This window comes from Acartia tonsa, chromosome 5 (assembly GCF_053477335.1).
Source record: "Acartia tonsa isolate MP-2025a chromosome 5, ASM5347733v1, whole genome shotgun sequence".
In the NCBI taxonomy this organism is placed as follows: Eukaryota; Metazoa; Arthropoda; class Copepoda; order Calanoida; family Acartiidae; genus Acartia; species Acartia tonsa.
The window spans coordinates 20,039,247-20,061,553 of record NC_137264.1 but is presented as its reverse complement, the minus strand read 5'-3'; the positions used below and the strand labels follow the sequence as shown (position 1 = coordinate 20,061,553).

At 37.5% G+C, this 22,307-nt stretch overlaps 2 protein-coding genes across 4 annotated transcripts in view; one reads left to right on the top strand and one right to left on the bottom strand.

Moving 5' to 3' along the window:
* Hel25E (ATP-dependent RNA helicase 25E) overlaps positions 1-22,307 on the top strand; it is a 356,959-nt gene that overhangs the window by 107,145 nt on the left and 227,507 nt on the right. The window lies entirely within an intron of this gene.
* The window catches only part of Syt7 (Synaptotagmin 7), a 59,763-nt gene that overhangs the window by 4,858 nt on the left and 32,598 nt on the right, over positions 1-22,307 (bottom strand). For 2 of the 3 annotated variants that reach the window (XM_080160737.1, XM_080160740.1), the window contains 6 exons: positions 21,888-21,962; positions 21,011-21,050; positions 15,519-15,616; positions 11,085-11,133; positions 8,487-8,552; positions 6,565-6,649 (listed from right to left, as the gene is read on the bottom strand). In XM_080160737.1, coding sequence (XP_080016863.1) covers positions 6,565-6,649; positions 8,487-8,552; positions 11,085-11,133; positions 15,519-15,616; positions 21,011-21,050; positions 21,888-21,962 — 413 coding nt within the window. Of the gene's footprint in view, positions 1-6,344; positions 6,365-6,564; positions 6,650-8,486; positions 8,553-11,084; positions 11,134-15,518; positions 15,617-21,010; positions 21,051-21,887; positions 21,963-22,307 lie in introns of all 3 variants that reach the window. The other variant, XM_080160738.1, reaches the window with a different exon arrangement.

Here is a 22,307-nt window from a genome sequence, read left to right as displayed (position 1 = left end):
TAGGGCGGTGGATGTGTCAGGCCAATCTCAAGCTTGGAGGCCAGTTCCTTGAATACCTGGCCGGTAAACTCCATCCCGTTGTCGGAGTGGATCTTCAGGGGGCATCCGAACGTGGCCAGGTGGCGGTGCAGCAGGGCCTCAGCCACTGTGAGGGTGCGCTTGTTGGGGATGGCGTAGAGGCTGACAAACCGGCTGAACCCATCCTGACAGGTGAGAATATAGCGGTTTCCAGCTGGGGTCTCTGGCAGCGGCCCCACCAGGTCAATAAACAGGACTTGCTGTGGATACCCCTGGCGGGAGGGCACATGTATTCCTAGCTTCAACCTCTCCTTGGTAACCTTCTGGACACACTCAGGGCAGGTTTGAACCATCAGGCGGACGTCACGGGACAGGTTGGGCCACCAGAAATGCATGGCGACGCGGGCAATGGTAGCGTCCATTCCAAAGTGCCCAGCCATGGGGGTCCCATGGGCTAAGAAGAACGCGTCCTGCTGGAGGGCCGAAGGCAGCAGGTATCTGGTTCTTTCTCCTGTCAGGGTCTGGTCAGTGGTGGTGAGGCAGCCATGCTCGTCAAGTCCCAGGGCCGCGAAGCGGCTGGCGTACTGCTGCTCGTCTCGTTCCTTGCCGCGCAGCTCAGCCTTAGTTGGGGCTCTGCCATCGGCCACCCACTGGCGGACACGGAGCAGGAGAGGGTCCTGTGTCTGGGCTTCTAACACTCTAGCCGGGTCCAGTCGTGCGGCAGGGGGCCGGCCAGCTGCGGACTCCCCTAGCTGGCAGAGGTTGTGGATGTACTCAGCTTGCTCTGCTAATTCTTCAGCGGTAGCTGTCGGCATGTTGTCGTCCTCCCGGCGTCGGCTTGGTGTTCTGGGTGCCAGGACGGTGGCAGACAGTGAAATCTAGGGCTGCTAGCTCCTCCTGCCAGCGAGCCACCATCCCTGTGGATGTGTTCAGCGACTTCATCTGTAGCAAGGCTGAGGAATCAGTGTTGATCTGGAAGCTGCGGTAGGACAAGATGCCGTGAAATTTCCGAATTCCATACATAATGGCGGCCATCTCTCCCTTCCAGGACGGGTAGCGAGTCTCGGGGTCGGTTGTCTTGCGCCCCATGGCGGCAATCAGCCTCTCCTTGCCGTCCTGGCATTGACTCAGGATGGCAGAGATGGCGCGGCTGCTGAAGTCTGTGGTGAGCTGGAACACCGCCGGCAAGTCAAACCTAGGCGGCGCTCGGATGGGGGCTTGGCGGAACTTGTCCTTGAGCTGTAGCAGCTGGGCTTCCATCTCAGGCGTCCAGGCCAGGGTCTTGGCCGTCTTCTGCCGATTCATCTCGTAGGTGAGGTCGGCATACTCTGGGATGAACAGGCGGTAGTATCCAAAGAACCCCAGGAGCGCCAGCAAATCCTTGGGGGTGCTGGGGGCCGGCCAGTCCAGGATACGGTCAATATAATCCTCTTGCATGGCTATCCCCTCACGGCTGAGGGTGTGGCCCAGATAATCCACCTTGGCTCGAAACAGCTTGGTCTTAGCTGGCTTGAGGCGGATTCCTCCCCTGCGGTGGGCTTCCAAGACCTCCCGGAGCCTAGCCAGGTGGGCCCAGGTATCCTGGTGAAAGGTCAGGACGTCGTCAAGATATGACTGGAGGTTGGCCGTACCTAGTGGATTTAGGACCCCTGCAATAAATCTGGAGTAGACAGACGGTGCCGTAGCAAGGCCAAAGGGCATCCTTTTCCATTGGTACAAGCCCCTGGGGGTGGTGAAGGCGGTGCAGGGCCGGCTGTCCTCAGACACACGGATGGTGTAGTACGCGGCCACCGCGTCTAAGGCACTGTAGACGCGGTGTCCTCCCGCTCGTTCTACCAACTGCTGGATCCTGGGCAAAGGGTAGCTATCCAGTTCCAGGCACTTGTTGAGGGCTCTGTAGTCGACGGCCCAGCGGGTGCTCCCGTCCTTCTTCTTGATGGGCACCAGGGGGCTGCTCCAGGCGGAGTCTGAAGGCTCTATGACTCCCTCTTGTAGCCAGGTGTCCAGTTGTTTCTCCAGCTCAGCCTCCTGCCGCGGGTTCAGATCCCTAAATCTCTGGCGGATCGGCTGGGTCCCTGGTTTGAGGCGCAGCTGCAGCTCTACTACGTCAGTGCAGCCGGGGGTAGAGTTGGAGAAGACGTCCCTGTATTCTGATAACATGGTCCAAACCTCCTTCTTGAGCAGGGGGTCCTTACGCAGGAACTCGTTCTCCTCCATCTCAAGGGCCTACCACAGTTCCTGCATATCTGGGGGCTCAACAGGCTCTTGGAACGAGTGGAGACGAGGGGGAGGCTTATCAGAAACCTCTAAAATGTCAGGCTTGACCAGCTCCCCAGCCACGGGGAGGCCAGCGTCCAGCAGGAGGGGCGTCTCCCCTTCATTTACCACCAGCACTCGAAACACGCTGGCGGAGCCAGGCCTGTGGGCATACAGGCCTTCTGGGATGACAAGATCCTCCCCAAACCTCTGTTCTGGGGCAGCTAGTTGGATGGCATCCTTAGTACGGTGCCCTACTAATTCAACAGGGACAGCCATGACACCGCGGCCAGGCAAGACCACCCGCTTGGCCGTGCGGAGTTGGGGTGGCTGGCCATCAGTTGGAGTGACAGCGCTTAGCCTATACGTGGCTGGCCCGGGGTCAGCTTCGGCTCCGGGACCCGCCGGCCGCGACTTGACGGGCTCGGCCTCGGGAGGGGCTGGTGTGTCGGAGCCAGGTGTGGCTCTGAGGGCGTTTGGCCACGATTTGACGGGCTCGGTGCTGGGAGAGGCCGGGGCGCTGGGACCAGCCTGGGCTCCGTGGGCGTCCGGCCGCGACTTGACGGGCGCGGAGCCGGGAGAGGCTGATTCCTGGGAGTTGAGTGTGTCTCCGGGTGCATCAGACCGCGACTTGACGGGTCTGGACTCGGACTTGGCTGGCTGAATGGCTGGGGGTCCCAGGTAGAGGGGGCCAGGTGGACACGGCTGGCCGTTGATGAAGGTGTCGGCGGAGAAGATTGGTTCTGGAGGGCTGGCAATCTCAGGGAACGTTGTTGGCAGGTTCTCCAGCGGCACCTTGGGCACTGGGGGCAACCCCATGGCTAGCAGGTTGGTCCCCCTATGGGCGTTTAGCGCAGTATCCACCCAGTGCGTGCCTTTCTCGACTACACGCGGCTGCTCTGGCAGTGGGCCTGGCAGAGGCCCCTCATAACTCAACTCTCTCTCGGCGGTCTCCCGGTCGATGGGGACGCCACGGAGTGGGATGAACTCCCCACGCACCCACAAGCAGGGGGGTTGCATGTCGAAACAGAGCCTAGTTCCGAACTCCTTGAGAAAATACCCTCCTAGGTTCAGAGGGTGTGAGAGATTCCGTACCACAGTCACGTGGTACAGATGGAGTATAAGGGTGTGTGAGACTGCCATATATAATTCTTTTAATTTTCCTATTACCTGGAGGGGCTGGCCTTCCTCGTTAGCAGTCAGGATTTGGGTGTTGTCTGGAACCAACATGCGTTGCACACCCATTGTGTGCATGAGATGTTCAGAAATTACAGCAGACCCTGGTACACGGTTGCCAGAATCGACCATGGCATCAACCTGTACGTGCTGGGCAGGGTCAGGAGTGGGAAACCTCACCCTGATATGGCAGGGGAAGTGGAGGTCCTGCCCTTGAGACAAGGGGGCCTCCCGTTCGGCTGGGGTTGGCAGAAACTTCGGTGGTGGCCGAACCGCAGCTATGGTAGTATCGCTTACCATGGTGGCTTAGGCTGTAGCTTCGAATCACTAGAGCTTATCAATTATCACTGGGTCAACAATTTTATATTTCTTTTTATCACTTGGTTGACATTTATACACACTTATGTGTTGTTATCACTAGGAGCTCTAGGTGTGATTCTGGAAGCACTGGCAGCAGGGAATGTCCGTCCTGCAAGGTTCAGAGGGGTGACGGCGGCAGGGAATGTCCCGTCCTGCAGCGCCGCTGGTTCGAATCCCGAAAGATGGCGGCAGGGAATGGCCCGCCCTACAGCGCCTCGGGTTCGAATCCTGGAAGGCAGCGGCAGGGAATGTCCCGTCCTGCCGTGCCTGTGGCTCAAATTCTGCTATCCGTCGCAGTGGTAGGCCTTACTTGTGTGCTGAAGCTTCGCAGCCACACATTGCCTTCTCAGGGAGACCAGCACCTAGCTGTCCGTCTCGTAGGTTTGGCCTGGGTGTCCTGGGGCTTGTCCCAGCTACACTTGCCAATTTAGACTCAGTTCTGTAGCCGTTTGAGCTAAATTATCCGATTACCGTGGCTGCGCACCTAGCGCTACTCCTACACGGTACGGAAAAAGCGTCGTAACTGGCGCTTTTAGCAGGCTAAATCTGCTTGCCGTAGGCCAAAGGCCCACATATTGCGTTCAAAATGATGGAAATTTGACCTAAAAAGGCCGTCTCACGGGTCAGTTGGCTTCTCAGTTGGCGGCTGATTGTCCCCTTACTTGCCAAAGGGTCCAATCAGAGGTAGAATAGGCTAATTTCTGTAAGGCTCGATTGAAACACGCTGACACCAAGATGTGGTAAGCCAAACGTTTCAGCTCACAGGGTTGCGAGTTCGAGTCCAACGAGCCTTAGCCTTGAATTATTCTACCAAAAACAAACTAGCAGGATTTAGTCATACAGAAATTATATATTTAACTGAATAATATTTACAATGAATGTTTACTATTTATATACAACAGATTATAACAATGGTTAGGTTTGAAGGGGGTGTGGGGACACAAGGGCTTAGCCCCACGGCGGTAGACAGGCTGCGGGGGCAGCCGTGGTAAAAGGGGAGGCAGCGCCTCCCGGTTATATAATTGCGTGAGGGGCGCGTGATAGCTGCGTGTTTGTGCCCCTCCCCATATTTAGGCAGGCCAGTTTGACCGCTGGATAGCGGGGTCACCGTCGGTCATGAGGTGAATGGTGATATAATGGGGATTAGTGCAGAGGGCTTGTTATGATAAGTCACTGCATAGCAATTCTGTAAACTGCCCGTCCGTCTGGTTGTCGTATTACCACAGATACATTGATGATGCAGTCATGTCATGGATATATGAATGGATGAATGGATAGATAGATGGATGTAAAGAAAGATAAACATATAGGTAGATAGTTCTACCTCTGCCAAACTATGGCCGCCTGTCTTGGCTTGGCAATCATGTCATGGATGAATGGACATATTGATGGATGTATAGATAGATAGTTATACCTGTGCCAAACTATTGCCGCTTGTCTTGGCTTATCAATCATGTCATAGATGTATGGATATATGAATGGATGAATGGATAGATAGATGGATGGATGTATATAAAGATAAACATATAGATAGATAGCTATACCTGTGTTAAACTATAGCCGCCTGTTTAGGCTTGGCAATCATGTCATGGATGAATGGACATATTGGTGGATGTATAGATAGATAGTTCTACCTGTGCCAAACTATGGCCGCTTGTCTTGGCTTGGCAATCATGTCATGGATGTATGGATATATGAATGAATGGATGAATGGATAGATAGATGGATGTATAGAAAGATAAACATATAGATAGATAGTTATACCTGTGCCAAACTATTGCCGCCTGTTTAGGCTTGTCAATCATGTCATAGATGAATGGACATATTGATGGATGTATAGATAGATAGTTCTACCTGTGCCAAACTATGGCCGCTTGTCTTGGCTTGGCAATCATGTCATGGATGTATGGATATATGAATGAATGGATGAATGGATAGATAGATGGATGTATAGAAAGATAAACATATAGATAGATAGTTATACCTGTGCCAAACTATTGCCGCCTGTTTAGGCTTGTCAATCATGTCATAGATGAATGGACATATTGATGGATGTATAGATAGATAGTTATACCTGTGCCAAACTATAGCCGCCTGTATAGGCTTGTCAATCATGTCATGGATGTATGAAAATATGAATGGATAATTAGATGGATGTAAAGAAAGATAAACATATAGATAGATAGCTATACCTGTGTTAAACTATAGCCGCCTGTTTAGGCTTGGCAATCATGTCATGGATGAATGGACATATTGATGGATGTATAGATAGATAGTTCTACCTGTGCCAAACTATGGCCGCTTGTCTTGGCTTGGCAATCATGTCATGGATGTATGGATATATGAATGAATGAATGAATAGATAGATAGATGTATATAAAGATAAACATATAGATAGATAGTTCTACCTGTGCCAAACAATGGCCTCCTGTTTAGGCTTGTCAATCATGTCATAGATGTATGGATATATGAATGGATGAATGGATAGATAGATGGATGTATATAAAGATAAACATATAGATAGATAGCTATACCTGTGCCAAACTATGGCCGCCTGTATAGGCTTGTCAATCATGTCATGGATGAATGGGCATATTGATAGATGTATAGATAGATAAATCTACCTGTGCCAAACAATGGCCTCCTGTTTAGGCTTGTCAATCATGTCATAGATGTATGGATTTATGAATGGATGAATGAATAGATAGATGGATGGATGTATATAAAGATAAACATATAGATAGATAGCTATACCTGTGCCAAACTATAGCTGCCTGTCTTGGCTTGGCAATCATGTCTCCCCATTGGTTTGTCTCTCGAGCTCCAGATCCGTTTCGGGCTGAAAAATTCATTTTAATTTAATTTACTAGCAGCTTCGCTCCTAGCTTCTAGCCTAGACAAGATAATGGAAAGTCCAACTCATCTATAGAATCGTTCTTAAAGCTATAGAGATATTATAAAAAAAATTCTCTTATGGGTTTGATTTTGCCATCCGAATTTTTTTGGTAAACAATAACAAATAAGGGGTATGGGAGAAATATGAAATCTCCCCTCCTACTTTTTTTATCATGGGTTTGATTTTACCAGAATAATTTGATGATAAAAAAGTAGGAGGGGAGATTTCATATTTCTCCCATACCCCTTATTTGTTCTTGTTTACCAAAAAAATCGGGGGTTAGGTGGATTTTTCTTTTTTTTGAAGGACAGACGTTCTACTTTGTATTATCTTAAATCTTTATTTGATGTTTATTTTTTTTAAATTTTAGATAAAAACTTGAAAATGTCATGTAAATAATTGAGAAATAAAAACTAAACTAAATGTCAACAGGATGTACAATATTTTCAATTTACATAAACAAGCTAACGACGTTTTATAGAAAACAGGAAAGTAAATTGTTATACAGTAAAAATAAAGAAAGCTTTTTTAAAGTGAAATTTATATTATAACAAGGATAACAACATTCATAAAGCGAAGCTCTGAAATGGTAGGACAAACGAACATTAAAACTTGTAGAGCTCAGAACTGAATAAGCAGAATATCAATGCATAAATCTAAACAAATTGTAAGATAATTTGTTGCAAAACTTCGTAAATGTAGGATACTGTTTAAGGATATACACAAAATGTTGTTAAAAAGTTATAGAAATCATCCTGAAAAGTTTTTAATCGATAGGACTATTCTATAATATCTAAATTAACAAAATGAGCTAACCGTTACGTTCGGATGGAAGGACCGACCGACCTTAATTATAGAAAATCTTCGCGTATAAAACTTATGAAAAGATTCTCGGGACGGTTATTTATTAGGCTATTTTGATAAAATTGTATATTGCACAGAAATGAAAAAAATCAATATTACCATATGTCAACAAAAGTCAGAGGTAACGTTTCAATTGTTTTTAGTTCAATTTACAAATAATTTATCATTTTTGTCTTCCATTTTTCTGGGGATAAAGTTGGTTTAAACCCACCATTCCGCCCTCAAGGACGTCCTTTTTGTGTGGGTTGGTCATAAGACGAGGGCTTAAAAAGGTTGAGGGGAGAAGGTAATCCAATGTTTTTCCAAAATTGCCTTTGGCAAGCTATTTATAATGTCTATAAAAAGGGGATAAATTAAAAAAAAAAACTTTTGGCCGAAGTATCCCGAATGACGTCATATTAGAGTAGTCTATTATTTTATTTTGACGTCTTTCGAGATTTTTCGGCCAAAGTTATCAAACTCATCTCTTTTTTATAGGCACTATGAAGAGCCTCTGCCTTTGGGGAGGAGTAATCACCCCTTTATCCTCCCTCCAGTTTTGGACGCCCTTTTCCGTCTTCCAGGATATTCTTGTAATTCAATGAGGTAAAGTCTGGCAGGCAATGTGAGTTATAGAAATGCTATACTTTATTTCCTAATATATCTAGTTTTACAAAACTGTTTATACGTTAAATTTACAGGTATTTAAATTCAATTTCAAAATTAAAATAAAACAGAATTAGTCAAATTGAATTTATTTTATTTAAAATGTTATTACACATTGTTCAAGTAATTGTTTAAATAAATGTAATATTAACATGTACAATATTAAACGTTTAGAGCATCTATTTATACAGCTATCTAACTGACTTTTTTTTATCTATCTATCTTTCTATCAATCTGTCTATCTATTGCTATCAATACATAACCTTCTTACCTCCTAACATAAGCCTGCCAATAAGTTCATTTCTTCCAATAGTATCAAAATCCATGACTGACACCTAGCGTTCATATTTTGAAACTCAAACTGTACTCAGTACAAGGCTAATTTTCTTTCTTTTATAAGCATTCTCAAATGCTTCAAATATTATTCAGAAAATTTGTTAGAAAAAAACAAAAGTAGAAAAAAAACATGAGTGTACAAATGTTATCAAAGAAAATCGGGTTAAATGTTTGAAAAGTATCACTTTAGTGTGAAGCTTAAGATATTTCTTGAAAAGGGAAGAAGGAAATTTATGTATCATGTGTTTTTGGCTACCGAAAAGTTCAAGGGTACAAGGACAAATAACCACGAAAATTCTGCGTTTAAAAGTTAAATTAAAATTTGGTTTATAGACATTTTAGTTTTGCACATTTTAGAAAATAAATAAAAACACAAATATTTGTAAACCCAAAAAAAACTTTTGTATACGCAATATTTCAAAATTTTTTTAAAATTCACTTAGAAATAAAGGAAATACGCTCACTTCTTTATTGTCTGAACCGATATGGTTCTCTTTTACAGTAAAGCTTCACAAATGTCCAGGGAAGCAGGTTTCTAACTATTTTTTGGGAGGGTATATCCACCACCCCAATAAAAAATAATCCTTTCCCCCAAAAAATTATTTTTCTTTTTAAATCTTAAAATGCAAATGAGGGAGGTCTACTTCTCCCCAACACACCCAAAGTGTCCTAAGAGTCTTCTAGGGGCGTAGCCACTATTACTTTTTTTAACATAGATGTGCTACTCGAAATGGAGCCTATTTAATGGCCGGTTACAATTTAAATTAAGAAAAAAAATATTTCTTTGGTTTTATTTTTTTTTTTTAATTGAAGAGGAAGTTGGTCAAAACCCCCATGCATGATTTAGCAGCTAAATATTGTTTTCACTCAATTATACATCACACAGCACACCCAGGGATCTTAAGAGATTAGACAATGAACGTTAAATTTTTATGGCTCAATACCAGCTGAGTATCCACGTGGATATTCAGCTACTATTGGGGTCATTTTTGGATACTCAGCTACCATTGGGAAAATGTGTGGATATTCAACTACTATTGGGGGGGGGGGGGGGAAGTTTTTAAACAATAATTTTGGTTAGCTTTTTGTTAATTTATACATGTTAGAATTGTCCTATCGATTTAATACAAAAGGTACGAGTTAGGAAGCGTAGCAACTCTATAATAGAAAGTCCGTAGGTCAATTTTAAACATGTTGCTTTTTAACCTTTTTAACAATTTTTTTCATATAATGTAATAAATGAAAGCAAGTTTTTCTACATTTCTAGGAAATTATATCAACTGTATAAAATCATGGCTTTAGGGATTTTTGGTCTAAAAAAATATTGGATTATTAGCCCTGATCATTAGATTAATCATTTTAAAAAGCAAAGCTTTTTTATAATAAGTGTCTGTGCGTCTGTCGATTTCAAACTTGGTGTTATGATTCCTGTAAAGCACATTATAAAGAACGTAATTACCAACAAATAAAATTGATTATTGTATGCCCAACTACGCTCTTAACGATTTTGTCATTCTTGTTTTAAAGTGCAAGGTGCAATAAGTGAGTGGAGATTTTTCGGCTTCTTTGTACATTTTAAATTCTAGACAAAAACATACGTTGATTGGTTTATATCTAAATGGTATTTATTATTTATAAGTTTGAGGATATCTAATTTATGGAATACTGCTTCTTATTATGATAAGGTACAATGTTATAAGTGAAGCATTTCAAAAATCAAGTCCTAAAATTGTCAGTATGTCCTTAAACAGTAGCATATACTTAAGCAAATTTGCAACAAATTTTCCATAATTACAAAAATTTTATATAGACTTATGCATTATTATCCTGTTAATGTTAGTTTGTCCTTTCATTTCAGAGCTTCGCTTTTATGGATTACCAATAGGAAACTATTGTGGATATTCAACTACCATAGGGGAAAAGTGTGGATATTCAACTACACTTGGGAAATATGCGTGGATACTCAGCTACTATTGGGGAATTTGTGGATACTCAGCTGGTATTGAGCCATTTTTATAATTCCCAACGGTAATAAATAAATTAACCCTTCTAAAGATAAGAACAATTGGGTTGAATTAGGAAAACTGTTAGTTCAAACCAACCCCAAAAAAATATTAATAAAAGTATCAACAGTTTTTAAGTAACGTCCCTCCCAAGTCCAATGTCTTTTCTCTCACTGATATAAACCAGCATGATGATTAACTAACTGTATTTGTTATTTGTTGGTTAATCTCAAATGTGGGCTATTCAGAACTTAAACAACAATAAACTGACCTATGAACTACAAAAAAAAAATATCCCACAAAAAAAGATAAGTTTAGTATTTCAAAAGAGTTGCGCCTGTCTGTCTTCTGTAATGCTTTTCTGTTATTAATGCAAATTTCATCCCCTTCCCCATCCATTTACTTCCCACTCCTCATCATTTACTTCCCCTCCATTTTAATCCCTTTGACTGTACTGACTTCTTTTAGTTGTTTTGAGAGCAAAGGAAAAATTACAAATAATTTGAGTAATTTAGTTTGAGTATTTTCCTCCAGAGAGCAATCTCTTATTTGTTCCCAGGGCACATCAAACTCAAATGTCTGAAAAAAATAAATCAAATCATTATTTCTATATTTTGATAGATATAATTTTTGGGGTAATATTATATACATGGCTATGTGGATTATGATAAGGACAACCTTTATATTCTTACTGTTTTCTCCTCATGTAACTCACTACATAATCTATATTTAATCTTTGATTAAAGAATCCCAATCAATCAAGATTATATATATTTATATCCAATCTTTATATTTATAAATAAACTATTATAAAAAAAACTTGCATGATAACAAAAAATTATCTATTTTTAATTTATATGTAATCTTGCTCTATTAAACAAAATGAAGGAAACAGCTATGAAAAAATTAGATGATCTTGAAAAAAACAAGTAAGATGAAAGAAAATTGTATTTATAATAAGTGCACCAAAGTTCAGCAGACAAATCTATCGAGGAAAAAAGAACAGTAATTGAATAATGATATGGCATAACAAGAAATCATACAAATAATCAAGCATTGCCTAGAAGTATGGGAGAATCAGCCTTCAGGGTGATAGTAATCCTTTAAAAAAGTGTTTATAAATGATCTCACTGCTGGACTGATATGGTTTTCCTTTATAATGAAGCTTTGCAGAAGTATAGGGAAGGTTTATAACTATTCTTGGGGAGGGTACCTTCACCCTCCTAAGACCTCCTGAAACATATCCCCCCCCCCCTCCCCCTCTAAAAGTAAATTCTTAGGAGATGCATAGAGTTAAATTGTGTTAACATATCTATACAGAATCTGATTATATTGTACCTATTCTAACAATAAAAACCTCAATATAAGATAATGATAAAATATCTCTGTACACTTTCTATAAATTCCGGTAAAACTAAAGGCAAGATCCTCTTTCTGTAGAAACCATAATCTACTTTAAGAGTTCTGGTTTGTACTTTGCTTAATCTTTGATAACTTTTCTTTCTTCATATGCCATGGCATAGTAAACTTAATAATATTATAAAATATTTTTTTATTAGTAACTAACAATTAGATTTCCAGATACTCTAAAGCTTTGGCTAAATTTGAGTTAAGTAATTTTTTTTTAAATTTGTGTTAGAACATGTTGGGGAAATCTATTTTATTATGTCCACTTCTTTTACACTGATGTTTACTTTTGTGTACAAGTTAGGATGGACAAGTTAGGGTTTTGCTACCTAGTCAAGATTCAAGAAGAAATTCACCATAGTTTTTAAACCAACAAATAAGAGAACATATTAACAAAACTTTAGAAACTATAATAATTTTGTACTTCACTATCCCCCCCCCATTCCAGGTAAAAAGCTATTATAAAAAAGATGTTTGAATTAAAAAATAATGTTTCATTTTAGATTCAAGAACAGAACTCGGAGACAAATATTTTTTATATTGTTTTAAGGAAAGGGTATTTGAGTATGCTTTAAGCCTTACATCTGATTTATACATCAGGGAAATGTCTGTCTGTCTGTCTGTCCGTTTGTCTGTATGTCTGTCTGAAGCTTAAGATCTCGTTAACCACTGAACCGATTGGATTCTACTCATCAGGGTATATACCTAATGGTCCTGTGGTGGTTTTAAGTTATTTTCTAGGGGGATGGGACACCCCCAACCCCCCCCAAAAAATGAAAAATACTCCCCCCCCAAAAAAAATTTTTCTTTTCCTTTTAAAACTGAAATCAAAAAAGGGGAGTTTGATTCAGCTCATACCAATAACGAAATTAATTCGGAAAAAAATCACCAAACCTATACGTGTTTTTCAGCTGTCGTTGGGGGGCAACACATCGTAAAATTGACGACCTCTCCATTTGCCCCCCAAATATTATTTTAGATTTATTTTGCTTGTTGGTTATACCTTATTCCTGAGTTCGATTACCCCTTCCCCCCCCAAATTTTTTTTTTTACTTTTTCTTTTTAAATCTAAATAACACCACTTGATTAAACCTCTTGGGGCATAGCCCCTAGGGGCTAGGGGCGAAGCCGCTAGTAAATATAAAAGAGTGAGACATTTGCAGTAGATTTTAGGACACTTTTTATGAAGACAACTTACCGTTTAATTGCAAAAAAGTAGCTTAAAACTTTAATATTTATATAGGGGCAGGGTATTTCCCCACTCTATTATTCTCTAACATAGTAAAATAAGACATGACTTTTATGAATCTAATTTTGAGTGGATATTTGAAATCATTTAGACATCCCAACAAAAATCACATGCTCTACAATTTACTCTATTTTAAACTATGATGGAACAGCATTAAAAATTAATGATTTCAAGTTTCAAATTTTCACTATAAAATAAAATAAAAAGGAAAATGTAAAGGTTTTGTTCCAAATATCCTTATTGAATAAAACCACATTAGATTATTGAGAGAGAAAAACTATTTACAAAAATATTGAATTTCTTCCCCATGTTGAAAAGTGAGAAGATGTGAAGAATAGAAAAGCTTCAAGTAAAACTTTGGGATTTTTCTTTTTTATTTATCTGTGTGTACTAACAGCCCCACTTTGTTATCATTTTTAATCATTTTTCGGGACTATGACGAGGGCATTTTAAGGAGATAGTTTCCTCTACCAAGAAAGATAACTTAATAGCCTTATAAGACTAGTAGGTATATTTCCAAACATAAGTAAGTCCAAACATATGTGAGGTTTCAAGGTTATACCTGTTTAAAATACAGGTAGGCTATTTGAATTGTTTAATGTGTATTACACTAGCGGCTTCGCCCCTAGCCTCTGGGGGCTTTGCCTTATAAGGAAAGGGGAAGTCAACACTCCTATATAGAATTTATTTTTTTTAAATAGACTCTGCTACAGGCTGATGCCTAGTGCAGATTTGTTTTTAAAAAATAGGCACTGCTTCAGGCTGATGCCTAGCCCTACAGCCTACCTAAAAAAAGGGGTTGGAAGATTTTTTGTTTTTTGGGGGTTGGGGGTGTCCCCCCCCCCCCAGAAAATAGCTTAAAACCACCACAGGACCATAAGGTATATACCCTGATGAGTAGAATCCAATCGGTTCAGTGGTTAACGAGATCTTAAGCTTCAGACAGACGGACAGACAGACATTGTTCTACTTTGTATTATAGATATTGGATAGGTACATGGTTCATTGTGTTGAGTTGCAATATTGACATATAAAACAACAAGCCACTAATATTATGGTTACTCCCCCCTGCAACAGAAACCTCTACACCCTACCTGATACAACCACCTTTACAACCTTTCCCATACAATCTTCTAAAGAAGGGGTGAGCGGAAAGTTTAAATTCACGTGAAAAAGAAGCAGGGAAAGTTTTTGATACAAAACCAGCTGAGCTATGAAAAGACAGGAAATAAGATGGTCAAGTTTCCAAACAGCCAATTTTGAAAATGGACAAATTTTGAGATGTACTATGATTTGATTATTTCAAATGCAAGTGAATCTAAAAATAAAATAAAATGCGAATTATATTTCATTTTAAGAGATTTTTTAAACTTAAATTTTGTTATTTTTATGGAACACTAAATATAGGATTAGTATTTAAGATGGAAAAATTGTGAGAAGTAAATTTATTCTTTGAAGATAATTGTGCTTATATTACAATTTATTTACAATTCTACCTTTTTATTGTCGTATCTGCTCTATAATATGAATATGTCATTGTCCGTACGTCCATAAAATAGACGAGGTAAGCTTCGTAAATTCCTGTCTTTCTTGTTTATTGGTGTATTAAAAATAAATCTAGTGATTTAAGACAAACTCGTATTAAATTTTATATGTTAGCCTTGGAGATACGGTTTCCTAAGTCTTCCAGATTTCTTTTTATATATGTAAGGCTATGGATATCCTTACTAATAGGCTAGCCTATAATATTTCATATTATTTTGCCTAATATCTAAAAATATCAATTGTACTATGCAATTAAAGTATTCCCAATTATTAATAGCGAAGATACTCTATGAATAACTTTTTTCTAAAGTCTGTTTTAACTATAATATTTTGATGGCATTTAAATTTTCTATTGCTGCACTACTTTTATTTCATATTATATCAAATACAAGTACATCTCAAAACGTGAGAAGTGACGATTTATATTTTAAATAATAAATATTTCAAGAGCATTTGGTTTGGAGAAAATTTTTAAATTTAATTTTAGGAAATATTTTTTGTGTTTATTTCACTTTTTGTGCTTTTCTGCGTCTAGAGCCTGAAAGTTTCGGCTCTTCCCTGTTAAACCCAAAAAAACGAAAAATTTTATAAACTTTATGTGCTTATACTAAAGTGCCGTTAAAACTCATCACCATACAGATTGTTAGCTCAAGTGAAAACAATATGTTACTTCACCTTCCAAGATAGGATATATTTCAACTTTTATTAAGTACTTAAAAATTAAAGTACTTTTTTAGCGGGGCATTCGCATTTTGAAAATTACCTGATTGAAAGTTGGATTTAGGTTACACTTGTAAACAGGAGTCTTTTTCTTATCCACTCGCTTCTCTCCAAATAGCAGCCAAACCTTCACATAGGGATCTAAAATAAAAAGAAATAAGCAAATCTAGAATGCAAATTGGTAAAAATTTTCCAAATAGGAGGGGGGAGGCTATTTTCTTTACCTCGTCAGTCCTCCCATAAAGGTTAGTGGAGAAGCAACTAGTATAGTAATAAAATAACTAGAATCATAGGAATTGATGATAAAAAAGTAGAATATTCTAATTGGAATTTTGAAATAATTTGGATTGATGATCAAACTTTAAATTTTAAAGTAAAATGCATTAAAAATTTCCATTAACATTTTCCTAAACAAAATGAAATTGTTGTCTAAATATATTAACTTGCAAGTGAAGCACCCTCTTACCCTGCCCCCTCTTTAGTCAGTAAAGAAATATTTTTGTTAAACTTCATTTATATTGAGTTAGGTTATTTGAGATTAGGTTAAGTCTATCAGTGTTAGAGCTTAGAGAAAAATGAAATAGGGTGGGATAGGAGGCTCCTAATGTTTTGGTGTCCAGTATTTTCTAACAATTTTTTTGATGCATAAAATTTGCATAATTATTTCAAGATTAAATACTTTCCACAAAATATTTAAATATTTTGGTTTACGCACAAAAAATTTGACAACCAAATGTTTCTGACACTATTCATCACTATTAATCTATACAAGTGCATCAACTGCAATATTATTGTAAAATGAAAAACCTTTTACTATCTAAGAAAGATGAATTATTTTGTATTTGACATTTTTCCTACATATATATTTGATATTGAATTTCGTTTTATTTCATTGGCTGTGTTTGATTGTTGTTGTTTTGTAATATCAATGGAAGCATTTTTGCCAAAGACAAATTAGATGAGTAAATTAATTTATGTGACCTTAGTAAAACAAGTTTTATTGCCAATTCTGGGGACATAAAGAAAAGTGTAAACATTTGGCAAATATCCACAGTGATTTGCTTGGGATATCCAATACTTTTCTCTATTATTTTACCCCCATTTGTTAAAAAATATTGAGATAACAAATTAATGTTAAATCACAGTTTAATGAAATTAAGACCCCAAGTCAACATAATAGAAAATTATAAAAGTAGGATTTTGTTAAGGTGCAAAACTCCTTCTACTTTTTTTGTAGCGAAGCTAATCTATAATTTACTTTGTCTGTCCATCCATCAGTCATAACACTACAGGGGAAATGTGATTTTCTTAGTATTATTCAAGATAGACAGCAATTTTTTTATGAATATTCCCTTTACCTGTATGCAATTTACTGTAACAATTAGTCTGTTAGTCATGCCACAAAATATAAATAAACAACATGAATATGTGATAAAGGTTGTATGATATGATTAAAGGTTCCGTAATTCTTGGCTTTAACATATGCTCTTAAAATCTCCTTGTCCATATTCCAATATATGATTTTTTACGCTTCGCTACTTGTGGATGTTGACATCCTTGTTTGTATTAATCAAGTAATAGTATTGTATCAAGTTCTGGCTCCAAGTTTTTGGGTTATTACATGTCTGTCATCTTAACAATCAATTTTTATCAATCTACCTTTAAAATTGTAATTATTCTATTATATTAAAATAGAAAAAACCAATGTGATAAATAAAAGAGCCTTGAAAGTTCATTAATAGATATTAGATGATTTTAAAAATAAATCAACGTCAGCTTGCATCAAAATAGTGGATCTACTGCAGTTCACGGTAAAATATTGCTGGTAAGCAATATTTCTAAAAATCTATGAATTTTAAAGGCTGCTAGCTGCCAAAGGGCTGAACGTACAGATCATGCCCGCACACTGTTTTAAGCGACATAAGAAGGTTTACAAATAATCTGGAATAGCCATAAATCAATAATGCATAATTATCTCGCAGTGCAGAGAAATGCGCGAAAAAGACCTATTTTACGCGTTTTTTCTTCAGTAAAGCTTTCCCTGTGCATAATTGGATCTTGGCTATTCCAGATTATTTGTAGGCATTCTTATGCCGCTTTAAATGGTGTGCGGGTATGATCTGTACGTTCAGTCGTTTGGTAGCTAGCAGCCTTTAAAATTCATAGATTTTTGAAAATATTGCTTATAAGCAATATTTTACCGTGAACTGCAGTAGATCCAAAATAGTTTATTTAAAAAATAGAATGTTATCAGAGATAACGTGTTAAATAAAGTTTCGTTGTTAAGAAAACTGATTCCTTTTTGCTTTATAGCCAAAGTTAGAGATTTTTAGTTTACTCAGACAGAAGGATGTACGGATATACAAACCAATGTACATTCAAATGGATTGGCAGCAGACGTCCATAGTATCTACTACAGTCAGATGGACAAGTGTACAAACAAACGAACATTTGAATGGACGGACAGACCAATCTTAGTTATGGAAAAGCTTGCATTAGTAATAAAAATATGTTTCTTATGATGGTCCAGGACACATCCCTGCAATACTCCAATGGGTGACCCAAAGGCAAACAAACAGGCAGAAAGATAGACAGACAACCAGACAGACATTGAAACATACAGATAAAAAGATAGGAGACCACTGAACTTTTTGAAATGATAAATAATTAAATTATAATTAATTTTTCAGTTTATAAATGTACCTGTATTTTTTTTTATTTGAACTTGTTCCTAGATTAACTAATTAGTTAACTTGTAAACTCGACATAGAATAGAAGTTATTTTCCAAGAAATTTCTACTTATATAAATAAATTTCCCAATTGAGTCAGATAAACTCTTGTTAGCATTGAGAGATATTATAACTTTCGTATAGTTCCCAACATTATACTTGTAAAAATACTCTACAAATCATATGTATGTGGGTTAGTATATATCTTTTTAAAATCTGATTCAAGTGACCAGCATCAATTAAGTTCATAAAAGACTAAAGTTGTTGTTATTGTATAAATGTATAATAAATATTATTATATCTGTGTGGTTTGCTTGTAAATCTTGTTAAAATGGGATCAGGACAAATCCAGGGAAGGATATGTTTATTAAAAAGACATATTGAAACTTTCCCTTTGTACAAAGTTCATTTACTGGCTGATTTAGAATCTGGTTTTGGGTCATGTGAAGGAAACGAAGTTGCGGGTTTTGTCATATTTTCAAAGTAGACTTCTCCTATTTTTAGCCTAGGGGGGGGGGGGGCTCTAATCCTGCTGGGCCAATTACCTAACCCTGCGAGGCAATCACCTAACCTAACCTAAAATAACCTTTCACAAGCTGCTGTGAAAATAAAAGATATCATTACTACAAGACAAGTTTTCATACAAAATAAATGACTACATATTCATGATTTCAAAATATATTCTTATTGGTCTATTTATTGCCAAAATAAAATAAGGCATTTTTAAAAATGTAATATGAATATAAGATGAAAAAAAATGATTTGCCACTTTTCCTCTAATCATAAGTGAACATTCCTCTAAACGTAATTAATTGTTTCACCATTATGCTGTAAAAACAATTTAACTTTTATAAATGTGTAGCACTAATATTGTTTTAAAAAGTAGAACACACACACTCTAAAAAAAATAGGTCCATTTCATGATTAAACATCTGGTAAGGGAGTTACTTCTTTATAAACATATTAAATGCTTTCCAAGTTTGATATGTGATAATTTTTTAAAGAAAGTTTTCTGTATTTTTTCTTGCGAAAACTTATTTCTGCATCTGAAACGCCAATTTTATCAGCTTTGGCGACAATTTATAGGTTACAATATATTTTATTTTAGCGAAGCTTCTATAGTTTTCATAAAAAGAAAGTAAGTACGTCCCTTGTGTTTATACCTATAGACATATTATTTTTTCTTGGATTTTATATTTCCCGGATTAAAAATTATATGGTACCATGTATATTTTGTCTACTAAAATAAAGAAATTTTTCATCTAGATATTAAGAATATTTATTTTATTTAATGACATCATAAATTACTTAATCTAATCTTTATCGTTTCAAACAAGTTAATAAATATAGAGTAATTTACTAGATTATCAAGAATAAACAAACAGAAAAAAAACCGGTCATAGGTAAATATAGAGTAGTTGCCTATTGGTCTTGGTAATATCTACATACAAATAAAGATATGTATTACAATCAGCAGCCAAGACATAACATGTCATCAATATAAATTCCTAAATCACCTAAACGTAATAGACGGACAAATAATCAAACTCACCGTGATGGACGGACGTTTAAAGTCCATATTAATTATATACTAGATTCCCATTTGCCTGAAAACTCTTCACACCAAATTTTAGACATCTATCTTTGATAGCAACCAAAAAAATTTAACACGCATACATTTATAATTAATTAATAATAACTTCTAGGCGTTTAATTTTACCAAGGTGATGTTTTCCAAACAAAAAAAAATCTTTTATAAAGTATTAAAGTTCATGTGACGTAGTTTGGTTAAGTAGGATAAGCTTTTTACATCATCCCGCATTAGGTTTTAAGTTTTTTTAAATATATTTTTTACGCCATTTTTTACTCACAGGCGTATTCTATAAAGCTGTGTCTTTTTTGTTTGATATTTGAAAGGGTTTCATCCTTCTGTTCCTTTGTCTTTATAGTACTATTTTAAGACACTTTGCTATGCTTACTTTTCTTGATAGATAAGTAATTACCCCTTCATTTTAACCAGATTTGAACCATTATGTAATCAAAAAAATATATTAATATTTTCTAAAAATGTGTAATAGATAGATGATTAATTCATATACAGGGTGGGGCAAATAAAAAATTCTCGACTAGGGCCCACTAAATCGGATCTCAGCCCATCTGTAGATGAGGTAGAGTTATGCAACTTGCTGGGGATACTGTTAGATACATAAGTAAAACACTAGAAAAGACTAGAGCTCTCTATCTAAAGTGGCTTGACTGTAGTACTCCGGCAAAGTGAAACGTGGCAGATTTAAAGATGTCAAAAATTGTGTGAAATCGTGAATATTTCTCGGTTCTCGACGAAATTCGGTTCTCGGAAATTGGGCCTCCCAGCAGCCCGATCTTAATTCAATGGACTTTTAGGCCTAGGGCTACTTTGAAGCATGCACCAATAGACGTGCCTATACAACAAAGACCTCCCTCATTGCCACCATCAAGGAGAAATTCGCCAGCTTGGACAGGGACATGGTGACCAGGGCCTGCGGGCGGTTCAGGGGGCGGGTGAAGGCGGTGATTGAGACTGGCGGCGATTTTATTGAATAATCTAATAGTCATATGCCTATTTTGCTTGCCAGTTTTTAAAATTCAATAAAATCTTTAAAATTGACGATTTTATGTTAATTTGTTTAGAAGTTAGAATTTGTCCGGTCTTATTTGCCCCACCCTGTATATGTCTTTTATTTCATCTATATGAGTTATGAGGGGTTGGTTTACGGAAATACGTATGAACAGATCCTAGTTATAGAGTTGCTGAACTTCACATACCTGATTTTCCATTGATATCCTTGGCCTTCAGGTTTCTGGCCTAAATTAAATAACAGTTATTTATAACATCGTATTATAAGCTTTCAGCGGATACTAAATTGAAAAAATATAGGATTAATTCCAGTTTAGTTGGCCCCGAGGGACCAAAAGGCCTAGCCAACCAAACTGGAATTGACGTTTATTTTATCATTATTAGAAAATTGTCTATAATACTATGAAACTTAAGTGGTATTTCTTTTAATGTAACAAAACAAAATACTTTTTGAAATGTCAATTTTTCCAATTATATTGACAAAATTTGATATTTAACACAAAATTGTGTTTAATTATTTAATATTTTTGTGAAATTCCAGGACATACTTCTATTAGAGCGAAGATACTCTAAAATTTGTTGGCCAGTTAGTTCTCTACACAACGTTACCCAGCCAGGAAAGTCCAGGGCAGGGGTGTAAAGGACTGATACCCCCTACCCCTCCCCCACCCCCTAGTGAATTTTAGGAATGGTAATTTTTTTTAAATCTTGGATAGAGAACTCAATCGGTTCAGCAGTTATCGAAATATTAAGCTACAGAGTAACGCTTTAATATAATTTGGTTCTTAATATAGAAAGTGTATTGGTAGAGGGAAGGTAAGTTATACTTACTAAGAGCTTACTGCTTACCTTTAATAATCCTATAGAAAGTGTATTGGTAGAGGGAAGGTAAGTTAAACTTACTAAGAGCTTACTACTTACCTTTAATAATCCTATAGAAAGTGTATTGGTAGAGGGAAGGTAAGTTAAACTAACGAGGAGCTTACTACTTACCTTTAATAATCCTATAGAAAGTGTATTGGTAGAGGGAAGGTAAGTTAAACTTACTAGGAGCTTACTACTTACCTTTAATAATCCTATAGAAAGTGTATTGGTAGAGGGAAGGTAAGTTAAACTAACGAGGAGCTCTCCAAGTTTTTCCTAAAATAAATTTAACATATTATTTGAACTACTTTTGGATCCAATCTAAAATTTCAGTCTTAATTTTTAGCACTTTGACTTTAAAGTGGCCTTTGATTACACGTTTTTATGTTTTTATTATAAAACATTATTTAAGATAGTAATGCATATGTGGTATTCTGTGTTTTTGTCAAGATCTCTATGTATTATAGTGTCTTATAATAATTTAAATAGATCAATAAATCAATCTTGGATTGAAAACAAATTCCATTTAAATTAAACGATAATCTATGGTTCATGGACGAACACTAGAGAACACTCACAATTTTTAGGTGAAGGGCTAAAACAACCGATATTTTATCCATT